The sequence below is a fragment of the Dama dama genome, chromosome 16, assembly GCF_033118175.1.
Source record: "Dama dama isolate Ldn47 chromosome 16, ASM3311817v1, whole genome shotgun sequence".
NCBI lineage: Eukaryota > Metazoa > Chordata > Mammalia > Artiodactyla > Cervidae > Dama > Dama dama.
This window is the reverse complement of record NC_083696.1, coordinates 10,854,630-10,868,091: the sequence shown is the minus strand read 5'-3', so window position 1 is coordinate 10,868,091 and position 13,462 is coordinate 10,854,630. Positions and strand designations below refer to the sequence as shown.

At 42.6% G+C, this 13,462-nt stretch overlaps 1 protein-coding gene across 7 annotated transcripts in view; it reads right to left on the bottom strand.

The window, feature by feature from the left end:
- The window catches only part of SUSD1 (sushi domain containing 1), a 183,681-nt gene that overhangs the window by 129,258 nt on the left and 40,961 nt on the right, over positions 1–13,462 (bottom strand). For 6 of the 7 annotated variants that reach the window (XM_061163419.1, XM_061163424.1, XM_061163423.1 and 3 more), the window contains one exon: positions 7,398–7,577. The exons of the other annotated variant lie outside the window; for it this stretch is intronic. In XM_061163419.1, coding sequence (XP_061019402.1) covers positions 7,398–7,577 — 180 coding nt within the window. The remainder of the gene's footprint in view (positions 1–7,397; positions 7,578–13,462) is intronic. 7 annotated transcript variants of the gene reach the window in all.

The window sequence follows — 13,462 nt, the reverse complement described above, 5'->3', positions numbered from 1 at the left end:
ACTGTTCTCATAAGAAATATGGGAGGGAGTAGAATGCATTTGTGAGAAAGAAACTAATGAATTGTCCCTAGAACATGCTAAGTCTGAGTTAATCTAGCTAAGTGAAAAAAACATTCTTGAAGGTCATCAGTGTGTGGATGGCAATTGAAGCTCTGGGTGCAGGTGACAGACCCACGTACAACGTGGAGAGTGGGCAGCACGGCAGGGGACTAAGACACATGGACACTCAAGGGGAAATCAGAGGAGAGGGCGACACGGAAGGAGGTCAGTGGTTGGTGAGGACAGTGTGATGCCTTGGGAGTCAAGGACCGAGAAGATCTGAAGTCATGTCTGTTTCCTCAAAAGTTATCTCCCTTCCTTCCCACCGAGCCCCCCAACCTTCTCACCCCCACCCTAGAAGGGCCTGGAGCAGAGGCACCCGGGGCTTGATCTCTCACCCTTGTCTCATACGGTTCTTTCTCTCCCAAAGGAGAGCGCAAGGTTCCATGATCAGACTTGAGGTCTGACTGGATAGAGGCAGGCAGAGCAGATCTCTGGCTTGTCCAGTTGTAGGACGTTTAGGCCTCCCTGGCTTTAAACAAAGGAGGCCCCCCACAGCATCCAAATGAACTCTACATTGAACTTTGAGAACCAACGCCTTCACAGGTGATAAAGTACCTTTGCTTTGCTTTAGATTCTGCATGTGGCCCATGGTTGTGTGTGTGTGTATAAATGTACATATATATAAAGACATGTATTTTAGCATTCTATTAGTATCTAGTATTTCTCTGTGGTACTCATCACATTCGTAACAACATAACTTTGTAATTAGTTGTTTAACATCTAAGTCTATCTCTCCTGAGGGTTTGGACCATGAACAGGGCTGAACGCCAAAGAATTGATGCTTTGGAACTGTGGTGTTGGAGAAGACTCTTGAGAGTTCTTTGGACTGCAAGGAGATCAAACCAGTCAATCCTAAGGGAAATCAATCCTGAATATTCATTGGAAGGACTGATGCTCAAGCTGAAGCTCCAAAACTCTGGCCACCTGATGCGAAGAACTGACTCACTGGAAAAGACCCTGATGCTGGGAAAGATTGAAGGCAGGAGAAGGGGACGACAGAGAACGAGATGATTGGATGGCATCACGAACTCAATGGACATGAATTTGAGCAAGCTCCGGGAGATGATGAAGGACAGGGAAGCCTGGCATGCTGCAATCCATGAGGTCGCAAAGAGATGGAAACAACTGAGCAACTGAACAACGACAACAAATCTCTCCTGAACGTGAGCTCTATAACAGCAAAGACAAACAAGGTCCATCTCTCTATCCCCAGAAACTAACACAGTTGGTTGGACACAGATATTTTTTAAATATTTATCATTTGGTTGATTGATTAAGTAGATGGATGAATACATGGATAGATGGTGGGCAATGCTAGGTGTTATGGAAAGGTTAAGAGAAACAAGGATTGATGCTAGAAGATGAATTTGATTCGGTGGTCATTAAGAAACCTTGGTGAGAGAACCATAGTGTACTGGGGTGTTGGACGCCTGACTCTCCTGCAGGAGAGACTGAGACAAGAGCAGGGTGGGAGGGAACAGAGTCAGTGAGCACACCCTGCTCTCTCAGAAGCCCCATTGTGGGCAGGGCCTGGTCTAATGCACGCTTTTGGTTTCCAATTTTATATCCATGTTCTTTATTTTTGTCAAAGACCCTACCAAATAAATTCAGGAGACCCTAGCAGATGGTCAAGCTGGAGGTCATTTCTAGGTGAAAACAGAACCTGATTTCAAAAGTAACAGGACCAATCTTCCAATGTGATGCATAAACTACCTTCAAAGGCAACCCCAGTTGGATTACAAAACAGAAACATTTTGATAATAGCATCACTGAAACGAGAGTATGGCTCCCCAAGGTGACAATGTTAAACAAATTGTGTTTGGTTATAAGAGTTCTGCTGTTTCCTTTTGGTTTTTAGTCTTTGCGTGCTAAGTCACTTCAGTCATGTCTGACTTTGCAACCCTATGGACTGTAGCACGCCAGGCTGCTGTATCCATGGGATTCTCCAGGCAAGAATACTGGAATGGGTTGCCATTTCCTCCTCAAGGGAATCTTCCTGACGTGCGATGGAACCCACGTCTCTGTATCTCCTGCACTGGCAGGCCACTTCTTTACCACTAGTGCCACCTGGGAAGCCCTTTAAGTCTTTAGGGTTTTGCATAAAATAGGCAGAAGCAGCATGACTTAGAGCAGTGCTTTTCTAGAATGCTTTATACACTTTAGGATGATTTTTGCTGGCACCTGAATACATTTTTATAGGCTCGCCTGGTATTGACTTTTGAAAAAAAATGAGGTATTAACATCAAATTCAGATTATCACATATATTACAAAGTGTCTTGGTCAATAAATTTAAACTACAAATTTAAGTTTTAAATCTAAGTTGTTTAAAGAAACATTAAATAACCAATACTTTTCCTCTGACAAACTCTGTCAGGGTGATCTACAAACAGTTCAACCTTAGGAAACTGGTAGGAGACAGATCTCAGGCTTAAAGACCCAAGTTCAAATCCTGTCTCTGCCATTTACTAGTCACTGAATGACCCTGTGAAAGTTGTTTCACTTTTATGAGTCTCAGATTACTCATTTATGAAATGAAAATATCAATACTTATTTCACCAGGTTTTTCTGAGGACACAATGAAATCAAGCATCAAGGCTCCTGGCAGAACTGTGGGTGTCTAAGCTGGTGTGTGATCAATGGCAGCTATAATGCTTGATGGTCTAAACATTATGTACGTAAACAAATTCCAGGCATGTGGCTATTTGCATGTGTGCCCATTTATTCCGGCTGACCTTTCTCTTTTATCCAAAATATGTTTGAGCTGCAAGTGAGTACTCACTGGGCTGAAGAGCAGCATCAACAATAGCAAAAAAAAGAAAAAAAAGAAAGAAAGAAAAATAGAAGGAGCAGAAGCTAACAGGAGGCCTGGAGGCATTTGGACTCTGGTGCCTGAGTCGGATGAGGGACTCAGAGAGGCTCCCAGCAGTCAAACAGTCTGTGTTTCAATAGAGATGCTGCTCTTCTAAGAGCAGTGAGTGAGCATCAACTTCATAATTATTAACTCAGATTCTAAACATAAAAAGCCAAATGACCTGTGCAGAATGAAAGCCAGGGACAGTCTTATCAAGAATGAATCAGTCTCTTTGATCTTGAAGTAAGTCGACTCACTGAACATCAAGCTTCCACCTGGGGTTTTTCCAGACACCAACATAATTGCCTAATTCTCGGCTGTCTGGAGTTTCCAGTCTAAACTGGCCTTAAAAAAAGAGTCCCACCACCTTGCCAGAGGTCATACTCCATTCAAAATGTATACAATTCTAACTGAATCACTTTGCTATACAGCAGAAATCAACACAATGTTGTAAATCAACTACAATAAATTTTTTTAATATATGTGTTTCTAAGCTACTAATCCAAATAAATAGGGACTTCAAAACTATTTTTAACTAAGAACAACCCAAGTAAAATGAAGAGAAATTATTCCACCCAATTTGGAATTAAACATTCAAGTATAAAAAGAGGGGTAAACAGTATGGAAACAGAGGACCAGGGTGGAGGGTATTCACAGGTTAGGCAGAAAAGTAGAAAAAAATTGGAAAAAAGTGAACACTGAGGAGGGTAAATACAAAATACACAGAAAGAGGTAAGGCAGAAGGGGTGGTAGGAAGAAACGGGTGAAAAATAGGAAAAAGAAGGAAGGAGGGGCAGCTGAGCAAGAGCCGTGGTAATCAGCATCTCTCCCTCCAGTTCCAGAACCGTCTCCTACCTACCCACCATGTGCACTGTGCCATGAATTAATCAGCATGTAAATCGCCCCCTTTATCTGCGGAAATTGAATTTAGCTGCCAATCTTGATTGAGGGCATAGAGGCCTCCTCAGAGAAAGATCACAGCTCTCGGGGAGAATGCCTTTTCTCTTCTTAAATCAAAGCTTGCATAAGCCCATGGAAACAGCTGCAGCTGGAGCCACAGACATTGTGAAAGGTGGCAGGCTGAGGTCGGTAATTATAATTAGCAGTTACATAACATGTTTGTTCTTCAAAGTGCTCTACAAGCATCAGCTAATTAATAGCTTACTATGCCCCATGCAGATCCACTGGTTTTTCAGGGAGTGACTAATCCTAGTGCTCCCACTGAAGTCTGAATGGTGGGGGCACAAGCAGCTTGAGCCATGAAGAAAATGGCTAAGGGTCCTGAAGCTATGCCTAGCTCTCAGACCCAGTGACTCCGCAGGTAACTCTGGCCCAAGACCACCTCCCCAGATGTTGAATTCAGCAACCCACGAGGCAGCTGCCTCATTTCCTTCAAATAACTTAGAGGTGCTGTTGGAGAGGCAGTCATTGTTTGGGAAGACTATCAGTCTGGTTTGAAATGGCATTATCTCTTCTCAGTGTCTCCAATGATGAAGATGGGGATTCTAGAGTCCTTGGTGTTACTTACAGGTCTGCCCTTGCTTCTCTGTGCAAGTTGGACAAGTCAATGGCACCTAAGAGAAGGCTGATTTAGATCTCTGGGTTCTCATCCAAGTCTACCCCTCCTTATTGCTATGACTGCAGTCTCTAGCCTACATCCTGCTGCAGTGGTGGTAGAGATAACTAAACGTGGAAAATGCATGGCACAGACATGGTCTCAGCAACGGGACTGAGTTCTTCATCTTCTCCAAGGTTCTTTACCCAAGGATTTCAATATTAAATGTATATTTTTTATGTGCATTTCTTTGGAGAAAAATCTATTTACCCCATTGCCCTGTAAATTCCAAAAAGATAGTGTCCAGCAAAGTACCCCACACACAATGTATGCTAAATAAATATCTATTGAATGAATTGATAGATTTCTTCAAATCCCAGTCCCACAAATGGTCATAAACTCTTCCTCTATGGACAAATAATAACCTGCAGTCCACGTGTTATATTTGTTCATCCTAGACTTTCCTTTAGAAAACTTAGATTGACAAGACCCAAGCAGAGACATTACTTTGCCAGCGAAGGTCTGTCTGGTCAAGGCTATGGTTGTTCCAGTAGTCATATATGGATGTGAGAGTTGGACTATAAAGAAAACTGAGTGCTGAAGAACTGATGCTTTTGAACTGTGGTGTTGAAAAAGACTCTTGAGAGTCCCTTGGACTGCAAGGAGATCCAACCAGTCCATCCTAAAGGAAATCAGTCCTGAATGTTCATTGGAAGGACTGATGTTGAAGCTGAAACTCCAATACTTTGGCCACCTGATGCGAAGAGCTGACTCATTGAAAAGACCCTGATGCTGGGAAAGAGTGAAAGCAGGAGGAGAAGGGGACAACAGAGGATGAGATGGTTGGATGGCATCACCGACTCAATGGACATGAGTTTGGGTAAACTTTGGGAGTTGGTGATGGACAGGGAGACCTGGTGTGCTGCGGTCCATGGGGTCGCAAAGAGTCAGACACGACTGAGCAACTGAACTGAACTGAACTGAAGACACTCTGCCATAATTCCACTGCAAGTCAAGCCAGAGACCCAAACCAAAGCTACCTTGGGATTTCACTCTTCAGAAATCTGTCTTCAAAGCCAAGCAAGTCAACATCTAGAAACAAATTACCAGAGTCATTCAAGACTGAAGTGAAGTGAAGTTGCTCAGTCGTGTCTGACTCTTTGCGACCCCATGGACTGTAGCCCATCAGGCTCCTCCATCCATGAAATTTTCTAGGCAAGAGTACTGGAGTGGGTTGCCATTTCCTTCTCCAGGGGATCTTCTCGACCCAGGGATCAAACCCGGGTCTCCCATATTGCGGGCAGATGCTTTACCGTCTGAGCCACCAAGGAATCCCCATTCAAAATTCTTAGACTTGTGATAGTTGGCCCAGGGTGTGACAAATTGTTGTCACCATTCAAGACTAGGTGACAATAATCTGTCACACCCTGGGCCAACTATCACAAGCCTAAGAATCACTGCCTTTCCGCACCCTGTTTATTGGAGGCCAAGGTGAAATAAAGCATGTGGAAGTCTACACTTCTGACTCATGAGAGGATCTGCTTCAAGTCAGGCTAATAATTTCAGTAAAAGACCTAATATATGCACAGTGGTTTAAATTTTGAAATGTTCCCTGTAGATTATCTCATTGATTCTCTCTCGACAACTATTTGAAGTAGGAAAAACAGGCTATATGTCCCCCCTCTTACAGACTAGGAAACTGAGGCTCTAAGAGAATAATGCCTTACTTGATGACACACAGCTAACACAGGGGACTGCCAGAATTTGAACTGAAGTCTCAAAACTCCTTTTCACAGGTAATCCCATTTGAGGGAATATATCCAAAAGAATTGTGGGCTTCCCAGGTGGCGCTAATGGCAAAGAACCCGCCTCCCAAAGCAGGAGACAAAAGAGAAGCAGGTTTGATCCCTGGGTTGGGAAGATCCCCTGGAGGAGGGCATGGCAACCCACTTCAATATTCTCACCTGGAGAATCCCATGGACAGAGTAGGTCGTAAAGAGTCAGACACAACTGAAAGCGACTTAGCCCAGCAGGCACAACCAAAAGAATTCAAATCAAGGTCTCAAAGAGATATTTGTAAGCCCGTGCTCAGAGAGGCATTAGTCACAATAATTAAAAGGTAGAAGCAGCACAACTGTCCATCAACAGATGAATGGATAAGCATAATGCGTATATAAACACAGCAGAATATTACCATTCAGCCAGAAAAAAAAAGGAAATACCACCATTGGCAACAACATGGATAAACCCGGAGTACCATGGAAGGATAAGTACTAATGGTTTCGCTTATGTGAGGTCAATTAGCCAAACTCATACAGACAGAAAGCAGAATGGTGGTACCAGAAGCTGTGGGGAGTGGGAAAATAGGGAGTTACTCTTTAATAGTTTTTCAAGATGAAAAAGTTCAGAAGACTGGTTGCACAATGTGAAAATAGTTAACACCAAAAAAGTATTAAAATGGTAGATTTTATGTTGTGCATATTTTACCACAATTAAAAATAAACATTAAAAACCTCACTATACATGACACCACCTTTTCTCTGAAAAGCTGTCAACATGTGCTTAATTAGGACTTTCAAGTAAGTCCCCCTGTGAAAATGGTTCATAGAGAAAAGTCTCTCAGCCAACCAAGCAGAAGAGATAGGAGTCACTGTGATTTAAGGTGGGTTGCAAAAGACAGATGCTTAATGTTTTCTATTCAAATTATTTTCCCAATCCACCCTTTAAATCTTCAGGGTTTGGCTGACAAACCTAAAGCCAAGTGCCCGCTGGAGTAAATGGCATGGCTAGGTACAGTACACAGAGCAAGCAATCAAAGGCTCTAGGTTCCACACTCCTGCTAGCGATTTACCTCTAGGAGACAGGAGCCCTACAGAATGGGGTTATACCTGAGCAGGACGAAGCACTTGCTCTCCAGGTGCCCTTCTCTGTGCAAACGGAAGTGATCTTTCCTCCAGGGCTCTCAAAGCCCTCCAGACAGACATACTGAGCCACACTGCCCAGTCTGGAGCTGTGACTCCCCTCTAGGATCGCGTGCTGCACTTCTGGGGGGCGGCCACAATCGATCTCTGCAATAAGAAGTAGGACGGCATTTGTTACGACCCATGACTTCCATCCCATAATTCACCTTTCAGAAATAAACATTCAGCAACGATAGAGTCCATCCATATGGGATAAGGAAAGACATTAACCCCACCAAATAATTCAACTGCAGATACTTAAAATAAGACTGTTCAGAAGTAAAGAAAATAGAGTTCTCTGAGCTTAATGAAATTTACAAACATGTATATATAAAAAACATTCTAATTATGAGATTATTTATGCTATAGAGAACTCCATGGTCAATGAAAGAATCCATCTCAGGGTTCTTTTAAATACTAAGATTTTTCTGCTGTCTTTTACTGTGTATCTTCAGGTCATTAACTCTTGAGTACATAATAATATAACTGTAGTTTTTTTTTTTTTGCCAACTGAAGAGTAAACAAAATACATACAAAATCTCTGAACTTTTTAAAGGAAATTAAGGGTGAATGTTAATTAACATTCAATATAGATGCAGCTTTCAAAGGGAAAAAGCAACATAGAGGGAGACAATCCTGGATTTATAAAATGAATATGAAATTTCCTCTCTGAAACTCTGACTACTAGAAGACATTGGAAAACTTACACAGAACAATCTGAAGGACAAGGATTATGACATGGTCATTTTAGACCCAGCCAAACTCTACCTCATAGAAGAATAAAAGAGTCACTTTCAGGTATTTTACAATTCTTAAAAAATCTACGTGTACCTTTTCTGGGAAAAAATTCAAAAATAACTTCAACCCAATAACAAAAGTGAATCAGAATAAATACTGAAAGAAAACAGAAAGATGGGCCTTTAGAATGAAACAAGCAGGATGTACAGATAAGTCTCCATAATCATTTAGGTGTGACGTAGAGCTCGATAGACCGAACAGTAAAGAGTCAGTCTCTGGTCAGTGCAGATACAAATTCTGAGCAGTTATGCGACCAGAATGAGGTGGTCATTAAATAAAGCCTCCAACCCTGACCACCTCTCAATTCCCATGTTTGCCCACAGAGATTTGTTCCCTTCTCATACATGTTGGCCCGACACAAGACCTCTTGTCCCTCAGCATATCTTCCCAACATCAGATCTTTCAGCCTGTATACTGGCCCCAAACATTCCAAGATGTGAGTATATTTGTGTGTACATGAGCAACCAACTGAACAGATGGTTACTGTTTCCTAAGACTGCCCAGCCACTGTTGACATCTAAAACAGCCAGTTCAAGACGGGGTCCAGTTACAGCAGGAAATTAGAGGGATCATCAGTGAATAAACTGAGGGTATAGATTTATGTAGGTCTATGGGCTTCCCTCGGAGAAGGCAGTGGCAAATCCACTCCAGTTTTCTTGCCTGGAGAATCCCAGGGACTGGAGCCTGGTGGGCTGGCGTCTGTGGGGTCGCACAGAGTTGGACACGACCGAAGCGACTTAGCAGCAGCAGCATCATGGGCTTCCCTGGTGGCTCAAACGGTAAAGAATCTACCTGCAATGCGGGAGACCCAGGTTCAATCCCTGGGTCAGGAAGATATCCTGGAGAAGGAATTGGCAACCCACTCCACTACTCTTGCCCGGAGAATTTCATAGACAGAGGAGCCTAGCAGGCTGCAGTTCATGAGACTGCAAAGAGTCAGACATGACTGAGCGACTAACTTTCACTTTCTTTCATCCACCTTGAAGCTGGAATTCTAAACTGCACATTGGAGAGGTTTGGGAGGGAATCTGATAACAAGACCTCTGGATTAGGGGAGAGGCATAGATACTAAGGACTTTCCAGGGGGCACAGTGATAAAGAATCTGCTTGCCAATGCAGGAGATGCAGGAGACAGGGGTTCGATCCCTGGGTCAGGAAGATCCCCAGAGGAGGCCATGGCACCCACTCCAGTGTTCCTGACTGGAAAATCTCATGGACAGGACTTAGCAACTGAGTACAGCATATATATACTAAAGGTATAAACGTATAGAAAAAAATTGACTTTCATCTTGGACATGACCAAGAATAATGGAAGGCATGGTGGCTTTAGTTGAGACTACGAGATTCTTTTTTAACTGATATTAATAGATAAGAAATCAATAGCTTGGTCTCTAGGGACTCAGGTAGATGCCCAGGAACAGGCAATTTGGACCCAACTCTGTGACTTCCCGTCTCAGAGCTATTCAAGTTGGACAGTCCCTTGGCAAGAGATATTTAGAGAGGAATTAACACGTGGTTCTAAACAACAGCTATACAGTCTGAATCACCTAGGGAGCTTTTGAAAAAAATCACACAATGGAGTGTCTCTCTCTCTCTTTCACACACACACACACACACACACGCACACACCCCACTATCACCCAGAGCCAACTCTTCTGAATAAGTAGTAGTTTGTTGGGTTCTTGGTATCCACATTTCTACAAAGCTGCAAATCTGATCTGTATGCACACTCACAGGTGAGAACCTAAATTAAACGGCGGTATGAATGGCTACCCCTTGACATCACACGCATCCCAAATGGGCCTCAAGTATCTAACATTACTACTTCACAGTAACCCTCCATAGCAGAGATTATTTTCCCCATTTTACAGGTAAAGTGACTTAACATGGTTAAATAAAACATGCAAAGTCACATAGGTAATCGTGTGATGGTTAGAAGCCAAATCCACATCCATCAGATTCCTACAACCACTGCTTCTCTAGAGCAGCTCCATCTTTGAAAACCTACAGTATATGCCCCATTCTATCACCTTTCACCTTGCTCACTTTCTCTCTACTCAAATTACATGCTTCCTCCCTCAAATCTAGCAAAATCCTTCCCAATGAAGAAACTGCTCCATGACTAATAGAGGGATCCCTTCTTCCTCTGAGCTTTCATGGCCTGTGTTCATTCATTCACTTAGTCATTTATTTATTGAGCACCTAGTATATGTGAGACAGTATGCTATACACTACAGCAGTGAACAAAATGGATAAGATCACTCCCCTCAGAGAACTTAGGGAGGGAATAATTAGACAAAAAAAAATAAATAAACCAACAAGGTAATTGCAGATTGTGGTAAAAGTTAAGTAGGAGGAAAAATAATGTGATAGGATGGGAAAGACTTTTTACATAGCATGGTCAGGAATGATTTGAGCTCTCTAAGGAGGTAGCACCTGAATTAGGACCTGAAGGATGAGAAAGAGCCTGTCATGTTCAGGACCAGAGGAAGAACATTTCAATCAAGTGAAATAGCCAACACAAAGACCCTGAGGTGAGAGAGTTCTTGATGTGTTCCAGAAAGGGAAATGCAGCCTGTTGGCTGGAACACAGTCAGCAAGGAGAAGGGGCATGAGATGACAGTGCAGAGAAGAGCAGAGACGATCACAGAGGGCCCTAGGGAAGGGCCTTGCAAGCCTTAGGAAAGAGCTCGGAGCTTATGAAAAAGTAGTTGAGCGCGATGCAAGGGTTTTGAGCAAGGGAATGAGGCAATCTGACTTAGACTTCTAAAAGACCATTTTGACTGTTGGGTAGAGAACAGATGGGAGAACAGGAATAAAAGGAGAGGTGGGGCAGGGTCTATGACCCAGCAATCCCACTGCCGGGCATACACACCGAGGAAACCAGATCTGAAAGAGACACATACACCCCAATGTTCATCGCAGCACTGTTTATAATAGCCAGGACATGGAAGCAACCTAGATGCCCATCAGCAGACGAATGGATAAGGAAGCTGTGGGACATATACACAATGGAATATTACTCAGCCATTAAAAAGAATTCATTTGAATCAGTTATAATGAGATGGATGAAACTGGAGCCCATTATACAGAGTGAAGTAAGCCAGAAAGATAAAGACCAATACTGTATACTAATGCATATATATGGAATTTAAAAAGATGGTAACGATAACCCTATATGCAGGACAGAAAAAGAGACACAGATGTATAGAACAGACTTTTGGACTCTGTGGGAGAAGGCGAGGGTGGGATGAGCTGAGAGAATAGCATTGAAACATGTATATTATCAAGTGTGAAACAGATTGCCAGCCCAGGTTGGATGCATGAGACAAGCGCTCAGGGCTGGTGCACTAGGAAGACCCAGAAGGATGGGATGGGAAGGGAGGCGGGAGGGGGGATCAGGATGGGGGACACATGTAAATCCATGGCTGATTCATGTCAACGTATGGCAAAAACCACTACAATATTGTAAAGTAATTAGTCTCCAACTAATAAAAATAAATGAAAAAAATTAAAAAAAGAAAAAGTCCAACAGAGAGAGAATGAGGTCTTAGATGCACTTGAGAGGTGATGATGGAGATGGAGAAAATGGGATGGATTCCAGACATATACAGGAAGCAAAACAAGATTCTTGGTGACAGATTGGATGTGAGAGTGAGGAAAGAAGTAGAAAAAAGAATAATTATTTATCTGGATCTTCCTTGGTGGTCCAGTGATTCAGAATTCACCTGCCAATGCAGGGGACACCAGTTCTATCCCCCAGTCCAGGAACTAAGATCCCACATGTCATGGGGCAACTAACCCTGTGTACTACAATTACTAAGCCTGTGCTCGAGAGCCTGCATGTCTCAACTACTGAGTTCTCCAAGAGCAATTTCTGAAGCCCAAGGGCCCTAGAGCCTATGCTCCACAACAAGAGAAGCCACAGCAGTGAGAAGCCAGGGCACCACAGCTAGAGAGTAACCCTTGCTTGCTGCAACTAGGGAAAGCCTATAGGCCCACAACAAAGACCCAGCACAGCCAAAAATATACTAAATAAATAATTTTTTAAAAGAATAATTATTTATCCTGTTCATTTGACCTTTATTTCCTGCTTGAGGATTTAGTGGGGTTCTTTTAATGACTATGTCTTCCCAAATACATGAACAGTTCCTAAAGGACAGAAGCTTTAGCTTAACAATCTCTTGCATCCTCACAATGCCTACTTACATTTGTATGTTTTACATAGTAAATAATAAATAGTTGCTCATTGGTAGCTTGCTACTACTTCATCATTGTTCAAGATGCAATAAATATTACTTTGGGGCTTCCTTTGTAGTCCAGTGTTTAAGAATCCACCTGTCAATGCAGGAGACATGGGTTCGATACCTGATCCGGGAACTAAGATTCCACATGCCTCGGGGCAACTAAGCCCATGTGCCAAAACTCCCGAAGCCCCCACACACTAGAGCCCATGCTCCACAGCAAGAGAAGCCCACGCACTGCAGCTGAGAGCAGCCCCCGCTCTCTGCAACTAGAGAAAGCCCCAGTACAGAACAAAGGCTCAGCACAGCCAAAAATAAAAAAAAAAATCTTTTTCTAAATGTTACTTTGATATGACCAGAGCCCCTGAGGAAGGAAACACACATTAGTAAATTCTAAGTACCTCTAACAAGACGGGAGCACATCGCCTCTATATTTTTTTATCTAACAGAAGTAACTCACACCTACCAAACATCAAGTAGATGAAAGCTGAGAAAAAAGCCCACAAAAACTAATATCACTCTTGTAACGGTGAATTCTGGGAACGCTTTTTAAACCACAATAATTTTAATCAAAAATTTTAACAATTTTAATTTTAAAACAGTAGCAAGAACCAAAATCCAACTAAACATAAGGTAGTCTCTTCCATATACACAATCTTATTTATTTCTCATGGAAAACCCCACTTTCTCACGTAAGTTACAGATACAAAAATGGAGGTCCAAAGAGGTTAAGTCACATTCAAAAGTTACTTCACTATTAAAAGACAGAGCCAGTATTCAAACCACGGTTTTTGTGATCCTGAAGTCCAGGTTCATTCGATCCAGGTAGCCTCACATTGAAGGGGTTCATTCTAGGCGCTGACTTTGTAGGTTAACCAAAACCTCAGAAGAAAAGGTTGCATGAAAAAGCATTTAAATTAGTCCAGACTGGTTCTATGACAATTTCCTCTG